This window comes from Paralichthys olivaceus, chromosome 16 (assembly GCF_024713975.1).
Source record: "Paralichthys olivaceus isolate ysfri-2021 chromosome 16, ASM2471397v2, whole genome shotgun sequence".
Classification (NCBI taxonomy): Eukaryota; Metazoa; Chordata; class Actinopteri; order Pleuronectiformes; family Paralichthyidae; genus Paralichthys; species Paralichthys olivaceus.
In genome coordinates, this window is record NC_091108.1 from 19108738 (window position 1) to 19128772 (window position 20035).

The 20035-nt window shown below is 39.8% G+C and overlaps 1 protein-coding gene across 12 annotated transcripts in view; it reads left to right on the plus strand.

The window, feature by feature from the left end:
* ctnnd2b (catenin (cadherin-associated protein), delta 2b) overlaps positions 1 to 20035 on the plus strand; it is a 154789-nt gene that overhangs the window by 131555 nt on the left and 3199 nt on the right. For all 12 annotated transcript variants that reach the window (XM_069511174.1, XM_069511173.1, XM_020110668.2 and 9 more), the window contains 8 exons: positions 168 to 350; positions 6136 to 6309; positions 7012 to 7162; positions 9639 to 9897; positions 11999 to 12083; positions 12221 to 12347; positions 16801 to 16929; positions 18120 to 18196. In XM_069511174.1, coding sequence (XP_069367275.1) covers positions 168 to 350; positions 6136 to 6309; positions 7012 to 7162; positions 9639 to 9897; positions 11999 to 12083; positions 12221 to 12347; positions 16801 to 16929; positions 18120 to 18196 — 1185 coding nt within the window. The remainder of the gene's footprint in view (positions 1 to 167; positions 351 to 6135; positions 6310 to 7011; positions 7163 to 9638; positions 9898 to 11998; positions 12084 to 12220; positions 12348 to 16800; positions 16930 to 18119; positions 18197 to 20035) is intronic.

The following is a 20035-nucleotide window of genomic DNA, read 5'->3' on the forward strand; positions in this document are numbered from 1 at the left end:
TGTATGTATATGTCTATGAATACAGTCTGTACAGTACAGTGTATTTCTATAGTACGTGTGCATGTGTTTACTGTATCTTTTCTGTTCACTTGATTACCATCAGTCCCTCAACATTTTCTCCACACTTCTATCATCTCTCTGTTCTGTCTTTTTCTACCTTCCCTCAGACTGTAGAGAACTGTGTGTGCATCCTGAGGAACTTGTCGTACCGTCTGGCGGCAGAGACATCTCACAGCCAGCAGGGGGGATCGGAGGAGCTGGATGGTCTGTTGTGTGACACCGGCGGGAAGGACGCTGAGAGTTCTGGATGCTGGGGCAAGAAGAAGAAGAAAAAGAAGGGACACGACCAGGTGAGAATTGTGACACTTGGACATACATATACTATGTTCTTCTCCGTGTTTGTGCGCACAGATTAGGCTTGTGTTGTTAGCTTTTTACAACTAGCATATGTCTGTATATCAACCCCGAAAAAAATACTGCAAAATACTCCGACAGAAAGATTTCAGTGTGTTCAGTCTGAATGCAGCCAAATCCACCTGGTATACATAAAATTAGCACGTCACGTTTACATCACTGCTGATCTCAACTGGAGCTGAGAAATATCTGTGACTACAGCAAACATTCATACTGAAGAGAAAAGTCAAATATTAGTGGGTTGTAGTAAGTCTTTTGTCAAGTGAGAAAGTGGTTATACAGACTAAAATGGGATACAATGAGAGTTTAATTCACAGCAGTTCAGGCTTCTCAGTTCTTATGATACATCATACCACCACTGATTGAACTAGAATGACACCCAATAGAGCACATACCTCTGCCAAGAGCCAATAGTCCCTTAAATTCAATCAAATTCCAAAATTTCACACATTCATAGATATCAGTCCCCTAAGTGTGTTTGATTTTTCATCAAGATCCATTAATTATTCCCTGGGAAATCGGTGAAATCTCTAGCTATTTCAAAATGGTAAAAAATGTGATACAAATTCCTGGATCTGATCCACATCCACTTAAATTCAATGGAATCTTTCCTGACTCATACTGCACCCGTCCACCAAGTTTCATTGTAAATGGTTTCAGTATTGCTCACAAGCAAACAAACAAACACAGCGACAGCGGTAGTAAGTAAAGTTGTTGCACATTAAGATATCTGCCCAATCAAAGCTGAGCATGGAAATTACTGTCTCAGTATGTAACAAGCTTGTAAGAGACAAGAAGCATCACAGACTTAGAGTTTGTCGGAACAGTTTCCTCCACCACCCAAAAGAGTGAATTGAGTCATCTAACCTGCTGTAGTACTGTTAGAAGCATTGTGCTCAGTAACATAACTGTCAAGTTGCCAATTCTCTGAAAAAAAATGATTTATGGGCTGAATTTATTGTCAGTCAGATATATTTTACTGGCTCAAGAGACATAAAAGGACTTTTAAATGCAAACTACGTAAACCACTGTTTCAACATCACTCAACAGAAGGAATCTGATGATTTCAAGACAAGGAAAATGAATTATAATTGTCACTTCCCATATGTTGTGTAGCCCCCAACTTACCCATGTGAATCATTTTACAGGAGACACGCTAACAGTTTGAAAGATTGACTGGCAGAACACAAATATGACAAAATAAAATAGATTACCCTACAGCACGCCTCTTGCATATCTATCATAATGCAACAAAAGCCTTTGGAAAGTGGAAGGTATTGAGTCTATGGAGCAGTTTATCAGTGGGGGTGACTGTTTAAATAACTGACTTAAGAGAGAGACCTATTGGATTTTAAATTAAATGCTTTGCTGTATCCGAGTCTTAATGAGAAAATAGATTTCACACCTCAGTTGTTAAGCAGTTTTCTCCTGTCAGCTGCCAGTGTTTGTGTAGAATAAGCATAATTCTGTGAATATTTGTATTATTGGTTTTATTGTTATGATTATAATCAAACACAATCAACTTATTTTCCATGTGGCCACTCACTGTATATTTAATGTATGATGTGCTGGTTCAGCCTTCATGACCACAAGGTCTCTATATAAGATTAACATTTCAGAATCTCCACAATTCACGACCTAGTGTTGGTCGAAATTTAGTGTTTTCCTTTTTTGTAAAATGTTTTTTACTTTGATATAATTAACTACATCTCTTCAGTTGACCAACTTCTCCTCTAGACCAGCTTCCATTCATGCAGATTACTACTTTTAACCCTGAATTCTCAGTAATTCGGTTTTTTGGTTGTTGTTTTTTTGCCTTTGGCTATATTTTATATTGCTTTTGAAAGAAATGAGTGAGTACCAGGGTTGCTCCCCTAGATATTCATTGATGAAATATCGCTTTGTTATCTGACAGTTTGGCTTCCTCTGTAAGGGTAAACTTTGACAGAGAAACAGTGTTTCCGAGAACAATTGAGCCGATCTGCATGAATGGCTTCTCTGCAATGGAGAACACGGGTGGCTGTGGCAGCTGTAGGTGGGCAGGAACAACCGAGTATGAAAATGCAAATTCCTAAACCAAGAAATGTAAATCTACTGTAATACTGTAGAGCAGAAAGAAGTGACAACTGGATGGAAAATGGATGGGAAAACATTAGCAAAACATTCCCTGATGAAAACTAGACTAAAATGTCTTTGACAAATCTAATGAGGAATGTTTGAGAAAAAACAATATATGAAAACAACTAAATCAAAATTAGATGCCAAAATAAACACTGATTTTCTGGTAACAACTAAATAACAAAATATAAATATAGATATTTTCAACCATTTGTATAACTGTGTATGATTCATCATACAGTTTAAAATCTTCCCATCTTTGCTGTATGTTTTAGGTCCTAAGACAATATACCTGTATGATATAAACAAAAACACATATAGCGATATGTGGTTTTTCTTTTATACAAGTGAAAATGAATGTTTATGAATGCACAACATCTTTCTTTAATATTTATGATGTTTGAACCAGAGTTTATTTTCAGCTCCAGACATTCTACCTCCTGGATTATTTGGGGTCACATCCATGATTTACATCAAGAAATGCTTGATGATGTGTCTTGAATAAGATGTTAATCTTTATGACATCATAAATACAGTACATGCTGCAGAGTTATTATATAGCAGCATGGAGAGATTATGGCTTTACCTTTAGATTACACCCATTTTTGATGTTTGTACAGCCACGACCTGTGCGCAGACTCAGATGTACCAGGCTGATTTTCCCTTTCGGGATTTTCGGGGTGTGTCCATCTGTTGCCAACAGGCAGAGTTTCATCCTGTCGTTAGTAAAGAAAATGAGCTCTCTTTTAGTTGAAGAATTGGCAGAAACTAAACAGCTTCCTTGGAGTAGGCCTCTTGTCATGCTAATAAGCAATCAGCATCACATTCTAGTTGAGTGGAAGAGGTCTTTTACAACTTCTAGTGAAGCTGTGGGAATTAAAAACCCAACCCTTCCGGTGGATCAGGGTGAATTACTCATTAGCCCTGCAACCTATTTTTCTCCTTCCTTTCATTTCCAACTAAGACAGAGAATGGATGTTTTAACAAAAATAGTAGCGATGAACCAGGCCTTTAACTTCCATTTGTCACGTAAAGCCTCAACAAACTTCTTGTGTATCCAGGCAGAACCAGAGGGATGAGAGATCTTAACTCTGGGATCAGAAAATAAAGAGACGAATCATAACCTCTCTGTAACGATAATACGTAACCCCACCAACCCTCTCCCCCCTCTATCTGTCTCCACTCCAGTGCAGCTGTGGGTGATTACCATGAAGTAGCGATTGGGGAGCTTTTTGAGCAGAGCAAAACTCTGTCAACCATGGGGTAATTAGAGGAGAGGAGAGGATATATAAAGGGAGAGTAAGGGAAATTGTGTTTAAGTGCAGGATAGAAATTACAAAAGGATGATAGAGGGGAAAGAAGTAGAATAAAGGAAGTTAGTCAAAGGAAGAGGTGTGTTGCAACCTAGAGGCTGCAGCATTCAGAGGCACATTTGAAGACTGATTGTGTCACAGCGGCACAGCTAGTGTCCAATTACAATGGCTCCATCAAATGCATCCTTCTGTTTGGGAATCCAGTGGGTGTGTTCTGGGATTTATTGTGCCAGTTACGAAGCTAGCGATACAAGCAGCCAAACAGTGATGCAGATAGGAACTCCTCTGCAGACCAGTCTACCCAGTTGGACCAAGTCTTATGAAGGATATGAGACAAAGTTAATAAATAGTGCCACCAACAATGTAGTGTGTTTGCATCATTAAAGAACCGTAACAGATGAATTCCTATACTGAAGAAGTGTTGAATAAAAAGTGACAAAAAAAGGGAAGGACATCAAACAACCAATACAAAGGGTTCAGAATAAAGTGTACTGAAATATAGATATATAGCTTAACAAAGACAATAATATGTAAAAAGAAAAGCATGACATAACAGAAACATATAGCTAGTATCTACAGTAAAGCTGGACTCTTGTTTGGAGTTGATCTTTATTAACATTTCTCATTTGTTTTGAAATCCAGGCTTCTAGCCATCAGACTGCCAATTGTTCACTTGAGCTAATGTTATCTTCATCAGGTGGTTGGAAATGTCCTTTCTGGTAAACCTCTCTGGTAGAATCCTGTAGAAGGGTCCGAAATATACTGTACACTTGGCTGCATACTGAGGCCAAGGAAGGAAATGTTTTGTTATAATTTGATATCTGACTGTACATCAGTCTAACATAGCATGTTTCTTAGTTGACTTTTAAGCAAGACAAGGACTAGCTTAATGTTTACCTATTGCTATATTTAGTATGTAAGTATGTTTTTACTTTCATCATTTCCAAAGGTACAAAAAAGGTGCAATGACCTCAGACACGAATACTGGTGGACTCAAATGCACAACTCAGGCAGTTAGTGAGTTTAACAAAAAGGTTTATTTTAAAGTCAAAAAAAGGTGCATGAACAAAAGCCACTCTCACAGAGGAAAACAAAACACGAGCAAAACTATGAATCAAACAAAAGATCGAAAACATGAATAGGCACACAAAGTCGGTTTGGAAGTAACTCTCTTAACGCTTAAGGACAGAACAAGACAAAGTGGCACAGGACAAAGGGAGACGAGGACTATTTATACATGAGGAAGGAGAAAGCAGGTGAAACCAATCAGGGGCGGGGAAGACGATCACGAAGGCGGGAAAATCAAACAAAGGGAGGAAGTCAGGGTCTGAAATGAGAGGGAAAAGGTGAGTACCAAAATAAAACAGGAAGTGCTCGTTGAGACTAGACATGAGTGAAGTTTAACTTAACACCGAGTGCTCCAAACACACATGACTAACATGAACTAAACACAGGCATGACATAACTTAAAACATGAACATGAATAAACTTAGCATAGTTGACGAGACATAACAAAAGGTTATGAGGACAAAGTGTGTCTGACAAGTATTTTTGCTATCAATTTGTAACACATTGTGGAAAATGTATCCTGAATTTTGTATAAAGGTCTAATTAATAATCAGTGATCTACCATCATGCAACTGTTAATAGACACATCATAATAACTTCAGCTTCGACCGAATGAATAATTTCAACCACAGAAATGTGTAAAGTAACATGTTTTCATTAAATGTGATTCCTGTGAAAGTTAATGACAATAATATTGAGTCATTGGCCAGCCAACATAAGTCACTGACCTTATGTTGCTTATGTTGCATTTGAAAGTGCAGAATTGTGGAAGCAAAAACAAGGGGAATGTATTCAAACAAAAAATAATCAATAGTCGTGTGCAAGGAAATAAATAATTATATGTTTCATAATGTATTTACTCATCCACACACTATCATCAGTGATCTGTGTGAATGATATTGCAGGTTCACTGAGAGATCACTTCTATTCAACAGCCAACACAGTTGTTGTTAATGTACAATAGGTGTGTGTGTGTGTGTGTTCCAAATACATCATCAATGCAGGGGAAAATGTCAGATTTAAATTACAGAGGAGATAGAAAAACAACATGCACAAACAGATGAATGCCAGCTTATTTATACACTGTTTATGAATAGTAAATCTTCTCTCCCCTTTCCTGCTCTTGCCTGAGGGGACTGCTGGCATCTCACCACTATCAAACCTCGCCTCACACAGAATTCAAAGTGCTTCTCTGTCTTGAATTATGTCCCATCTTCCGCAGTGGGACGGTGTCGGCCCATTTCCAGACTTGGCGGAGCCCCCGAAAGGCATCCAGATGTTATGGCACCCCACTATTGTCAAGCCCTACCTCACACTGCTGTCTGAGTGCTCCAACCCAGACACCCTGGAGGGAGCAGCTGGGGCCCTGCAGAACCTGGCTGCTGGCAGCTGGAAGGTAAGAGCTCAGGTCTGTGGCTGGATCATTGTGATACTAAAGGGCATGTTTACAAGTGCATTGAAATACCAGTAGGTGCCAGAAGGTGTTTTGAAAAGAGAGATTTCAGTGCACAGCAAAAAGTTGTGTGCTATGTGATAGCAAACCTCACTCACAGGGGCTGCCTCAGCAAACGTAGGTTACATGAGAAAACACTAAACCATAAAAATATCAGCAACAACTAAACCATCTCAACGACAACTGAACAAGTCCATTTGCTGTAAAAGACCACGAGACGTAGCAGTAAACTTCAGAAATACCAAGTAATGTGACCTTATGCTGAGGGTTCTTTTTAATCTGCAGACTGCTGAATCAACCATCAAGTTCATCATGTGTAGTAGGCTATGCAGGGTGTCCAGTGGTTCTTAAAAAGTCCCAAAATAATAATGAAAATAATGAAATTGAATAATCAGACTTATTTAGATATGTTAAAATATTACATAGTAGGTCTAATATTCATTTAGGTCAGTCTTAATCATGTTTACGTTTTTCAAGAAAGCTTTTTAAGAGAAATGTTTTGCATCCATAGGTCTCCATGTGTTGTTCTTTCTCAATGATACAGATATCAGATGATATTTACAATTATTTTTTGTGACACTTTTTCACAATAAGGAAAACAGGAAGGTGCCTGAATAACAGTGCATCTGTGGTCTCCCTCTATAGTGGTCGGTGTATATCCGAGCTGCGGTGCGTAAGGAGAAGGGCCTACCCATCTTAGTGGAGCTGCTGAGGATAGACAATGACCGGGTGGTGTGTGCTGTGGCCACTGCGCTGAGGAACATGGCTCTGGACATCAGGAACAAGGAGCTCATTGGTGAGTAGTTAATTCATAGAAAACAAAAAATCATACAAGGGGTACAGTTGTACAAAGTCTTGATGGAAAGGTAACACAAGAAATAGTCTGCAGGGGAGTTATTGCATAATTTTCAGGAGCAAATTATCTTTATTGGGGCACATTTATAAAGTGTTATTTGTTTGATACTACTGGAGTAATGTGCTTAATTCTGCCTCAATCGAAGGTAATGCCACTGAAAACAAGAGCAATTATCTTGACCCACTTGCAGAATTATTCATATACAAATGGCGCACTAGCAGTGGGTTGGTGGATGTGTCTGTAAAAAAAGAAATGGGACAAATGGCAATTTGATAGGTCGTCTGTATGCAGATAGTTTCTTTCTTTTAGCAGATAGCACTGCTTTTCTGTTGGTCCCCATAGCAACAACCACATGCCTTCCTCCACTGTCTCTGTCTGATGCTTGGGGCTCTGAGCTAAGCTAGGCGTGTGTGTGTGTGTGCGTGTGTGCATGTGTGCGACTGTGTTTGTGCATGCGGTCTGTAAATTAATGCAACCATTCATGTGTGTAGTCTATGTAAGGTTGTAATGTCAGTTATAACAGTATTGCACTGCCACAAGACATGCATGTGCAGTGTAGTTTGACTGGACATGTTGTCTTGGCTTCACTTTTGTTTTGTTAACATGATCAAATTGCATTAGAGACACAGCTTATTATGTAGTTACGTCCTTAGAGCTTTCATCAGATACTAACACTGTCTGCACAGACGGGTCCACTGTGAGGCAGCTGATGTTTATTACAGCAATGTTACAAACTCACTTTCAGAGTTGGTATGTGAATATTGCCAATACTGTGACTCCATCGCCATCGTTAATATAGCTGTTTACGTGGTTCAATTAAGTTTGATAACTTACTGTAATAAGCTAGTTTGAAACACTTTTTTTTATCTGGTGAGAATTGTTTTTATTGCTGAAAAAGAGAAAGTCATTAGAGCTGCTTTCAGACATGTACTGAACTCTCCTGATAATAGCCAGAGGGTTGGTGGTTTGATCCAAGTCTTCCATTCCACATGGAGAAGTGTTCTCTCTCTTCTCAATATCAATGTGTGTGATTGGGTGAATGGCAAAAACTGTACTGGTATTTAAGACTAGAAAAGTGCGACGGATGCAAAAGTTAAACAACTGCAAGAAAACAAATATTCTATGATGAAAAAGAGAAGAAGATTTCAACGTAGAAAGAAAACGAGGATCAAAAGCTTCTGGTGATGCAGGGTGACGCTGGTGTCAATGTGCACAGCAGAATTTATACGTTATGTCCTGCTTCCTGCCCGCTACGACACACCTCACCTCAACACTCCAGGGCTTTTTTCCTCAGATGTTTTGCAACACATCTGCTGTCGTTTTGATGCCGTTAGACCATTTAATTTAGCTCCAACACTCAGAGAAGTAGCTAGTTGTCAACAAATACTGTACATCACTACAACTGCATAGCTACAGCAGAGCGATATCATAGGTTGCTCTTATATAATTACTCTGCAGTAGATGTTTCATACACCAGTGGGATTTTTACAGCAGGGAAACATATGTAGTGTTGATGTGAGGTGTCAGTGTGTCACAGTGTGGCCCAACCCCCACAACCCTAGGGTGATGACCCAATCAGAATGAGGGGCACAGAGCAGAGTAGACAAGATTGCCTGACAGCAGATTTGGGGTGTCATGGGAAATGTGGTCAGTCGGTGCTGGATCACGTGGCCATGTCTCCATCATTTGTCTGACCAGCACTCAGCCAGGCTGTAATTTTACTTCTACAGCAGCATGTGGGTCAGCTTTTTGTTTTATATGAAGGGAGGTATGTCTGTGTTGGAGGTGGGAGCAGGGATAGGTTACTTAACATTTTATTTATATTCTGCATGTTATGTCATACATAAAATCAACCAGTTAGTAGAATCAGTCTGTGAGTTTTTAAACAAGATTTACATGCATTCATTTACCAGCCCACAGTCCCAAACTTCCAAACCTACACTGTATCTGTGTCTGAATTTAGGGGCTGCATCCCTTGGAGGATGCGGTCTACCTGCTCCGTGATGCCAATCATGTCAAGCTCATGATTGGCATCACCAGCTCATCCGACCCTTATTGCTGTTGCCAAGCAACAGAACTGAAGTTGGACATGACAGACTTTTAATGCCCCTTGTTTTTTTAACATCTGTACCGTTGTGTGCGATTAAGATTTAGTAGAAAATAGAACAAACTGTCTTTTCATTTGCCAGAAAAGTAATTGTTAAGTCAATCAGCTTCATGGGCAGACATGTTAGATTAAGTTACTGATAAGACAACACATACCTCAGGTATCAAAATGAGCATAACAAAAGCTACATTTTCTTTCCACATCTTATTTCTGAACCTTCTCCTCCTTTCTTTTTAAAAAACCTTTTAACCTACATTACTCCACCGCCCCACCCCCCTCGCTGACTCTGTCACCCCCGCTTGCCCACAGGTAAATACGCCATGAGGGACCTGGTGCACCGTTTGCCTGGAGGCAGCAACAACAACAACAGCAGCGGCACTGGAGGAGGAGGTGGAGGGGGCGCCAACAACAGCGGCCTGATGGGGAAGACCATGTCGGACGACACCATCACAGCTATCTGCTGCGCGCTGCATGAGGTCATCACCAAGAACATGGAGAACACCAAGGCTCTGAGGGACGCCGGCGGCATCGAGAAGCTCATCGGCATCGCCCGCAGCAAAGGAGACAAGTAAGCTGAGTGGGAAGTTTTTGACAGATGGAAGAACAGAGTGTGTAGAAGGAGGGTGAGAAAATCAGATTGTAGGTAGAGTTATTATGGGATAGCATTTGTCTTTCATTTTGATAATTGAACAAGTTTTAAACTGATATCAGAGTTAACTTGACTCATTTTACCACGTTTGTAAGATGTGACTAAAGACTATATAACCAGTCAACCTCAAAAGACATTGACCAAGAAACGATAGGAGCCGCAGGTTTAACTTACAAAATGCTGCATAAGAGTTGCTGAATTTAGTCAAAACAGAATCAGGATTTAAAATAAAAGTGATTCAGAATGCAACCATCAGAAGTTAAAAGGTCTGTAATTAGATGTAATCATATTTCTAGTTGCACAGATAATACAAAATAAACCTCACACGCCACAGACATTAAATCAAACATAAAAGGTACAAATCAACATCTTCATCCTGTTTTAAACAAACAAAACCCTGAACATCATCTCAAAATCTAGAACTAGACTGAAGATCATGTGCATTTGAATGTCTTCATGCAGAATATTGATAGCAGGATGCACTCCTTTGCATATTAACACGACTCAGGCAGCATGGTGTTCTATAAAGGATACATTAGGTTATAAACACTTAAAAAGCTGGTGGAAGAGGATGTTGCATTGTGTATCATCAGCATTTTTAAGCATGAATACAATGAAGGTCATTCGAGGAATCGGCCAAGGGGAGGATTTAAAGGTTCAGTGTGCAAGATTTAGGTGAAAAGGATTTTTGGCAGAAAATGAATATAAAATAATCCTAGTGATGTTTACACTGGTGTGTTTCATCTAAATTGTATGCATTGTTATTTTCTTTACCATAGACTGGGCCCTTTATATTTAAAAACTTTATATTAACAGGGAGGGGGGGGGGGGGTCCTCTCTGCGTTGGTGATAGAGTGGAGACATCGTGCAGCAGGAGGGTGGAGATAGATGTTGAGAGTAGTGTAGAGAGGCTGAGTGCTTGTTTTAGAGCTGAGTCACCAGTCAAACAGTCAGCAGAAAGTTTGACCGGTTAGTTCCTCTGTGGTTATTTTCACTCTCTGTTTCAGCAAATCTATTCTTTTTAACTTTTGTTTTAACAGTTGAGTGAAGAGTTAGACAGGAGACATAGGGACCGAGCTGGAGTGTTGACTATAACAAGAGATGTGCAGCAAGTTTTAAAGTAGGGACATTGCAGTTCCATAGCATGGAACCATTTTAGCTTGCCTGTTTAAAACCCAATTTTGATTGTTTACAGTCAATAGGAATGAAATGTTTATTTTGTCTGTCTATTGTCTGTACTAATAAAGTTTGAAACCAATGTAATGAATAAATTAGAATTTAATACATTGTAATTTGCGGTTGATATATGAATCCCCATAGTCAAAAAAACGGAAAGATAATAATGATAATAATGCAAAAAGCAATTTTCTTAAAAAGTTATACATTTCAATGGCATAAGGTTTTATATAAGGAAATGCAGGTTTTAACTACATATCTAGAGAAATATATTTTCTACTTCCATCCAGAAGTTGCATCAAATAAGAATTAAATAAATCTCTGTTCTTGTTTAGAGTTGTTTTTAGAGTTGTTTTCAGAGAGCCAAGAAAACATAGATCCATAGATAAACATGTCATTTCTTTTTTTTTTAAATGTTCCAGTTCTTCAAACAACATTTTTAAGTTCCCTGCTTTGCGTCACTGCAAAGGCAGGATTTGCAATCACAGATTGGTAATAATAAAAATAACATTCACCGAAATGACTTGAAGAAATAAAGTTTCATTTCCAAGGTGCTGATAAGGCCATATGAGACAATTAGACCTGTGGCCATTAGTCAGCTGAGTCAAACCTTCAAGCAGGCAGAATGAAATATTGGCAAATCAATCAATCAGCCAAGCAATTATGCAATTTGGTCTGAGAACAATTTGAGTGCCATATCTTCATTTGTCTTTCCACTATGGTGGTTGCAATTATGAATGTTTTATATTCAGGTTTAGAGTTTTGTCTTCATTATTATGCATTGTGATGGACGGTCAAGCTTTATACTGTATGTGTTCTTTCTTTCTCTCTGCTGAATTCCTAGACATAGTCCTAAAGTGGTGAAAGCAGCATCTCAAGTCCTGAACAGCATGTGGCAATACAGAGACCTCCGCAGCCTCTACAAGAAGGTACACATGGCTGAGTGGGATCTGGCTGAATAAACACTGAAAATCTCTTTTTAGTCCATGTTTCAATAGATATTATTGAGTAATTACTACAATTGTGAGGCATGTAAGTACGTCTAACACAGGCTATTCTCTCTCAGGATGGCTACTCTCAGTACCACTTTGTCGGCTCCTCCTCCACGATAGAAAGAGACAGACAGCGACCTTACTCTTCCTCCCGTACTCCGTCCATCTCTCCCGTACGGACCTCACCCAACAATCGATCAGGTGAGTCCGCCTCTCCCTTTGTCCTCCATAATTCTTTCCATCAGTACAAACTACGCCAAGGCAGCTTAAGTCTTCTCTAACCTTCACACTGTGGTAGCTACTGATAAATGATTCAAGTAAAATCCTTGCACCTAAAACAGCTTCATGTCCTTCAGTTGTTGAAATCAAGGTTTGACTAATACAAGTCTTACAAGGCCCCAGTATTTGTGAAGTGATGACAACATCTTTTGTTGTTTGCAGTTGATGTTGTTTTGAACCAGTCTGGGTTTACTGATGTGTTCGATGTCCCTGTGCTTGTGTCCGTGTGTGTCGCTGTAAGCGAGCAAGTGAGAATAAGAGAGGAAACAGGAGGGGGTGAATGAACTTGTGCAACTGTGGTGTAAAAAAAGTATAATTCATAATGTGGTGATCAGTGTTGATATGGTGGCGGTGGCTACAAACAAATCAACGTGTGGACAATGTGTTAAAACTGTAGATGGTCAGAGAGGAGGAATCACTTCAAATGTGGACCAGGACACATTTTACATTAACAATGTGGTCACATGGGTCCGAGAACACATGTGATTGTGATTTCAGTGATCGGATCTCAGGACGCATTCGGGTCCATTCACACCTGTAACTGGCACTGAACACGTGATTGGATCACTTAGACAGATGTGATACCAGCTGAGTGTTTTCTTCAATTCAAATTATTCACTGTCAATAATACAGAATATGAAAACCTTATTTCGCACATGACATCTCACTTAATAACCATCCTGGGTTTGAGAGTTGCTCCCTGGTGCTTCTCACAGTGAATTCTCGAATAAATCAGTTTCATAACTTAATCATTTCTTCTGCTTATTTCATAAAGTCCAGCAGTGCTCAGGCTTTGAATGACAAGATGCTTTGAAAAGTACAGAGCTGGATATTCAACATTTCATCCATGTATTTGGCATGAATGAACATTTAGTGTAGAGAGGGAGTTTTTCAGTGGATGATAATGTAATACATTAGTGACAGTGATCTTAATAACAAGGTTGACCTGATGTGCATATAACTTCTCTCTGCATGTTTTACTTTGTGATGCAGAAGTCTTTACATTAATCAGGCCTAATACAACTATGACAGGTCCACGTTTAACATTTAAAAGCAGAAAAGGAGAATTAAGTTTTCAGGTTTGCTTTGACGCAAAAGTCAGGAACAGGTTGTTGTGTCAGGAAACAAGTGTTTATTCGTACCTGGTGGGTCTACAGCGCTACTATTTGATTTTATGTTATAGGCTTTAAAGAGCTTCTGAGATAATAACATTAACTCATGTCAACACTGTATTCTCTCAGCATCATGGTGACATCTTCAGTCCTGAAGAACACAGCTATAGTGCATACCATCACTATAGAGGTCCCCTAATGAAACCACATTTAAAAACACTAGATCCAGATATCTATCTATCTCCACAAAATTACACACGTAAATACCTGTCCCTTAACTAGAACTGATTTTTATCATCAAGATCCTTGAATTTATTCTCTAAGAAACCAGGAAAATATTGAACAAAACGCCGTGTTCTGGCGATGTTAAAAAAAAGTCTATTAGTGTGTACCCCTCAACCGGTTGTTCAAGCAAAAGCAATGAGGTTTTTCTCACCTCTGTCAGTCATTGTGTTACTGTAAATGTATCTCAGCCCACTCTGCTACCTAATAGTCCTCATTCTATGCACCGTCTTCTATTTCTCACATCATTTGAAATGGAACACACTTATACATATTTCAATAGCTGACTCCATCTCACCAGAGCCACAGTAATATATTGCATAATTAATTCCCAATATTTTGTAGATAGCAGTCAAACCAAATCTTCTTTTCCACCTTGGTTTAATGTTCAGTAACAAAGTGACATGTGTCATATTGATTCTATATTTAAGAGTTGACCTAAAAGAAAGAAAACATTATAATGCCTAGAAAGAGAGGTTTTAGGGTAATCGTATGATCACTTTCTTATTTTTCTCCCAGTTGAAAATATCCCCTGCACTGAGGATACACAAAACATGTAGTCAACCTTCCTATTACTATTTCAGGTGAAATTGGAAAAGCAATCCACAAGAAATGAACAATGAGTGGATTGGTGTTGCCCTCAAGCTCTGTGAACACATTGCTTACTCACTCCTGCGTGAAAGACACTTCAATTAATTATGTGAGGCTCTTTCACCGTTCACTGAGCTGAACCTGACTTTAAGCTTGATAATACACGTTTTCTTGCATGTTTGCATGCAGGTTTAAGATGTGCAGTAAATCTATGTACATTTCTGCTTCTGGGCAGGATGCAGTGACAACAATGATTGCTGTTGTGATGTCCAAGTAAAAGTTCCTCCTCATTAATGTCACAAGATGCATGTCTGAAAGGGGGTTCAGTACCAGTTCTGCAATAAATATATCATCAGACAAGACACTAAATGATCTTTTATGTAAGAGACTACAGCCGTGTTAGTGGCTCAGTGAGAGCTTTGACCTCAATGCTAACCCAGGCATGTCATATGACCACGCTAACATGTGTAATGTTTACCATGTTCACAGTCCTACATTTGCATGTTAACCTTTGTTAATTGTAACACTTGACACAAAGTACAGCTGAATCACATGTTCAGATATTTCAACGTACACTGACAATTGCTGGAAGCCGAGTTTTCAGTGACTAACTTCATCGTGTCTGCTTCAGCGGTGTATGTCTCTCCAGCTTGTGATGCACACTGGGAGCAAGGTCAGGGTGTGCACAGGTAGGCAGGTTGGTTAGTGGCAGAATGGTGCACCAGCCAATCATTTCATTAAGTGCGAATGAAATGATTGTTTATTATGTTATATGTATGTGAGTGCCACAGACACACACATTTTTCCTTTGTTTTCCAGATGAGTTTTTGCTATAGCGACATAAAGATTGTTCCAGAAAACAATCACTCAACCAAAGTTTTGACGTGATGAGTCAGCAGTCATTAAGATTCATCAACTTGAATCCATGAATGATCAAACCCAACTATTTATTGTATCCACGCAGTATTGGCTTTTTGAGAATTTTCTCAAAAAGCCAAAAGTATCGTCCGCCTGGTGACATTAGAAGAAAAATAACTGGATCACTAAATCGATTTGGTTCATCCTCTGCTGACAACGAATGTGAATTAATTCAGTAGTTAGAATATTTCAGTCTGATGGAGAGTGTGGGCTGACCGCAGAGCCAACATTTCCTCCCTCAGAGCCATAAAGCTAGCGTGGCTAAAAGCCCACACTGGAGAGAAGTGGATTTATGATGCTGTCAGCTGACAGTGGCAAAATGATAAATGCTGTAGTTTGGAGGCTAATTTCACTTTTTTTATTTTGTTTCTCAGTTTACAAGTTGGAAAACAGTCACAGATGGTCCACCGAGCCATTTGTTGAATTTCACTGCTGTAGACATTTTTTTGCTCATGGAAAAAAAAAGGGTTCCTTTGTGTGAAAAGTCCTCAGTGTACATATCTACAGCTGTTTTCTGCAGCGGCTGGCAAAGGATAATTGGCCGTGTAGGTGCACATATTACAATAGATGATATTAGCAGAGCAATAATGAGCGTATGGATCCATGCTGACTGTGCTATAATGTACAGGGAACCCGAGACGAAACAAAGAGACAGATGCAGCCTCACAAACAGGCTGGCGGGCTGCTTCGTGGCCAGCAGCTCGGATGTGAAGAGCTGTTGATAATGAGGAAATATTAGAGGAAATGTCACAGAACCATATGGCACTGATACAATAGTCTGGTTTTCCTCCAACATGGCTAACCAGATCTAACTCATTAGCCGTACCACTGATCCCACCACCCTCATATATCATTAAATTCACCCCCAACTGAGGGCGTGCTGTATATTTTACCTATATTTGTCCACGTTTGGTACCAGAGGATTTTTGCATGTATAATAACAACACAGGCAGGCCTTAATAATCCAGTGGGAGTTTAAAATTGAGAAAATACGTAGTAAATACAGGTGGTGGGAAACCTGTGTGCAGTCATGTGAGAAAGAGAAGACAGAGGCAAGATTAAAGCAGATGCGGGGAGGGGTGATGACTCAGTGTTTACCTCTTTCAAATCATACCCCAGTGAAAAAGATAAGGCTTTGTAAAGAATGGCACACACACCCACAGAGTCACAATACTGATGGTTAGAGGAAATAATACACGCAGCAAAGATTCAGGATGCTGTGCCTTTGTTGAGAGTGAAGCAGGTGAATACTCAGAAAGGTGCAATTTTCAAATCAGTCTTGCCGCCTGCTGTTAAAGGACTGAATACTTGTCCTACCTGTTTTCTAGTGTGTGTGTGTGTGTGTGTGTGTGTGTGTGTGTTTGTGCAGTCTAGGTATTACTCATTGTAAGGACCTAAATCTGTTTACAGTTTACAGTGACTCGTCTGCCTTATGTCTCCCTTACTACGTGTGCGTGTTTGTGTGTGTGCAGCAAGCGCGCCCGCTTCCCCAAGGGAGATGATGGTCATGAAGGAGAGGAAGGCAGACTATGAGACGACTGGCAATGCCAGTTACCATGGCAACAAGGGCGAGCACACATCCCGGAAGGATGCCATGACGAGTAGGAATTCCACGCTGCATGTCTGACACCGAATGACACGCTCACATGAATCTGATATTTTCTGCTGACTCGATCGCTTTGGAATAAATTTCAACAAAACACTGGTTTTACAAACATTAAATAATACGAAGAGGTTTGGGGAAATAGGCTAATTTGTTTTCTTGGATTGTCACTGTTTAACACTCACCGCCCCACATGCAAATCTTCTGGTCTGCAGGGGCACCGTCACTGTATCCAAGAAATACAGACAAGCCAGAGAGTGAATAGTAAAATGATGACGGGAGCAGCCACTCTTCTTCCAATCTGACACAGCAGTGTGAGGACAGCTCTGGCTACGTGAGCCTGTATCAGTACAGCAACACTGGTTCTGATGCTGGAGGCAGAGACAGTTAGCTTAGGTGGAATCAGGTGATAACAGTCTGGCTCTGTGCAAATAAAATAGGGTTAATACAGTCAACCTACTAACACATCTTCTACTGAGTTCCAAACATAAAGGAAGCAATAGATTGAATTTTGTAATGTTTGCACAGACCCAGACTAGATATTTCCTCTTGTTTCTGCTCAACTAGCTGCTGGTGGTAGAATGAAAGAAGTGTCAGGTTTGTTTCTGTCAGAACATGGATGTGTTTCCAAAACTCTTTCTTCAAAGTTCACCTTTATCAGTGAAATGAATCAGCAGTACTCTCTAGAGGAAGTTTGTACAATCAATGTTTAAAGTAGAACAAACAAACTAACGGGTTTGAAACCGGTTATCACCTGATCATGTTATTGACTACGCCGTCACACATGTAGGTCAGTGTTCGCCTCATGGTTTCAGTTAAACATTCACTGGGAATTAAATGTGTGTGATCAGAGGTCCCTCACTAATGAAGGAAGGATAGTTGCTGCTGGCAATATAAATAAAGTCCATTATAATGTGACATTCGGATCAATATGCTGCTTTAATGCTGCTTCTGTGGAGGTTTCAGTGTTTCATTGTGTTAATCCTTGTAGACACTTTTATACACTCAACTCACCATGCTGGAAACAATGAATCCAAAGCTCGCCTTAATTATCATTAATCATTATTTCTTCTGTTTTTCTTGTTCTGAAAAATGTGTAGCCGCAGGTACAACACTGAGAGTCTAACCACTCGTGCTTTTACATCTGAATAAGTTGTTCATCTAAAGTCGTCCTCACTGTCTCTGCAGGTCAAATCTCTGGTGGCTCTTCAACACTACACAGAGGAGCGTACGTGTCGCCTACTGATGACCTGAAGTATAATCAGGTATTAATCAAATTTCATGTTTATTTATGTCATTCCAAGCATATCTGTAAAACACAGTGGAACACAAAATGTGTTTCTTAGAGCTTGATGTTCACAAACAAACTTTGAAAAGATGAAGTGTGCCCTCGTCGACAGGTCACAGGCTCAGATCAGATTTCCATCCTGCTTGAAATCTAGACTGAGATGCGGTGATGCGCCCCCTGATTTTTTACTCGGCATATGTGTGTAATCAGGGAAACTCGAGCAGTAACCATTCATGTGGGGGACAGGGTAACAAAAACTCAGTGCAGCTTTTATTAACTGCATCAGAATGTCTGTCGGGTTCGGCTCAGGCTTGGAAAGATTTCTCCCGAGCCGATCTTCATTCTTTCATTCTACCACTGTGATGTCCACTGATGTTTCACCTGCTCCAGCGTGATTTTATGAGCAGGATGACGCAGAAGAGCAGGAGAATCAGTCAAACTCACTGTTTAAGTTCTTGTGTTTGTTCATGATTAAATGTAGTTTGGGGAGCAGTTGGAGGTTTGTCCTTGTGAAAGTTCTTGAAGTGTGTTACCCCCAGTTATATATAGTCCGATGCAAGACTCCCGTTCACGAGAAAAAAGGTTGTGTGGTGTAAACTTTGCTTTGGTGATAACGTAACAAGTTAGAAATGTGTGAGGTGTGCCAGGTTCTCTGAGGGAGAGACACCTGGACACCCACAGCACTGACAGACTAGAAGAAGCTTCTTTCACTCTCTTGCTCTTCTTTGCATTTATCTCTTGATGAAGCTCTTTTCACCTCTTTACGACTCATATAAACGATAAGAGAAGGAACTGCTGTACAGGAACCTCACAGCAGGTGCAGTAGAGATAAAATACCACAGTGAGACTTAAAAGGTCTGATTTGTATTGTATGGTTTTTAATAGTGATGCCATAAAGATACTATTAAGTCTGCAAAGGTCACTATAAACTATAAACTTATATATAGAGCCCCATTTAAACATTATTGGAAGACAGTGGATTTTTCTCAGTGTCTAGCATTGGGTTCTATTTTCTTGCTTGTAAAGGTTTTGGAGGTGGTGTCAGAGATAAGACGACACTTTCATAGCAGTTTAACTGACACTCCACATGACATGAGCGTCAGTCTTGTTGTAAAGCAAAATGCATTGTTGCAAAGACTGTTACGACCTTAGACACGAATACCGGTGGACTCAAATGCACGACTCAGAGCAGGTGATGAATGTAACAAAAAGGTTTATTTCAGGACTAAAAGTGCACAAACAAAAAGCTCTCGTGGAGAATCAAAAAAGTAACAAAACACACAGTCAAACAAAAGAGCAAAAACTTGAAAAGGCAAACAAACTTGATTTAGAAGCGAAACTCTCATAACGCACATGGAATGACCAAGACAAACTGGCACAGGACAAAGGGAGACGAGGACTATTTATACATGAGGGAGGGGAAAACAGGTGAAACCAATCAGGGGCGGGAGAGACGATCACCAAGGCGGGAAAATCACACAAAGGGAGGAAGTCAGGGTCTGAAAAGAGAGGGAAAAGGTGAGTACAAAATAAAACAGGAAGTGCACGACGAGAGTAGACATAAGTGAAGTTTAACTTAACACAAGGTGCTCAAAACACACAAGACTAGACATGAACTAAACTAATCAGGTTTTTTATTATTAATAATCAGTTAGGCACTTTGTCAACAAATTATTAAAAGTAGGGGCACAGTGTCCCGGAGATTAAGATGATGTCCATGACCCTGCAGGTATTTAGTTTCCAATCACAGAAGACTGAGAAAAGTGGTTTAAGATATATGGCTCCTGGTAACTTGTTGTAAAGTGTTCTTAGCTGG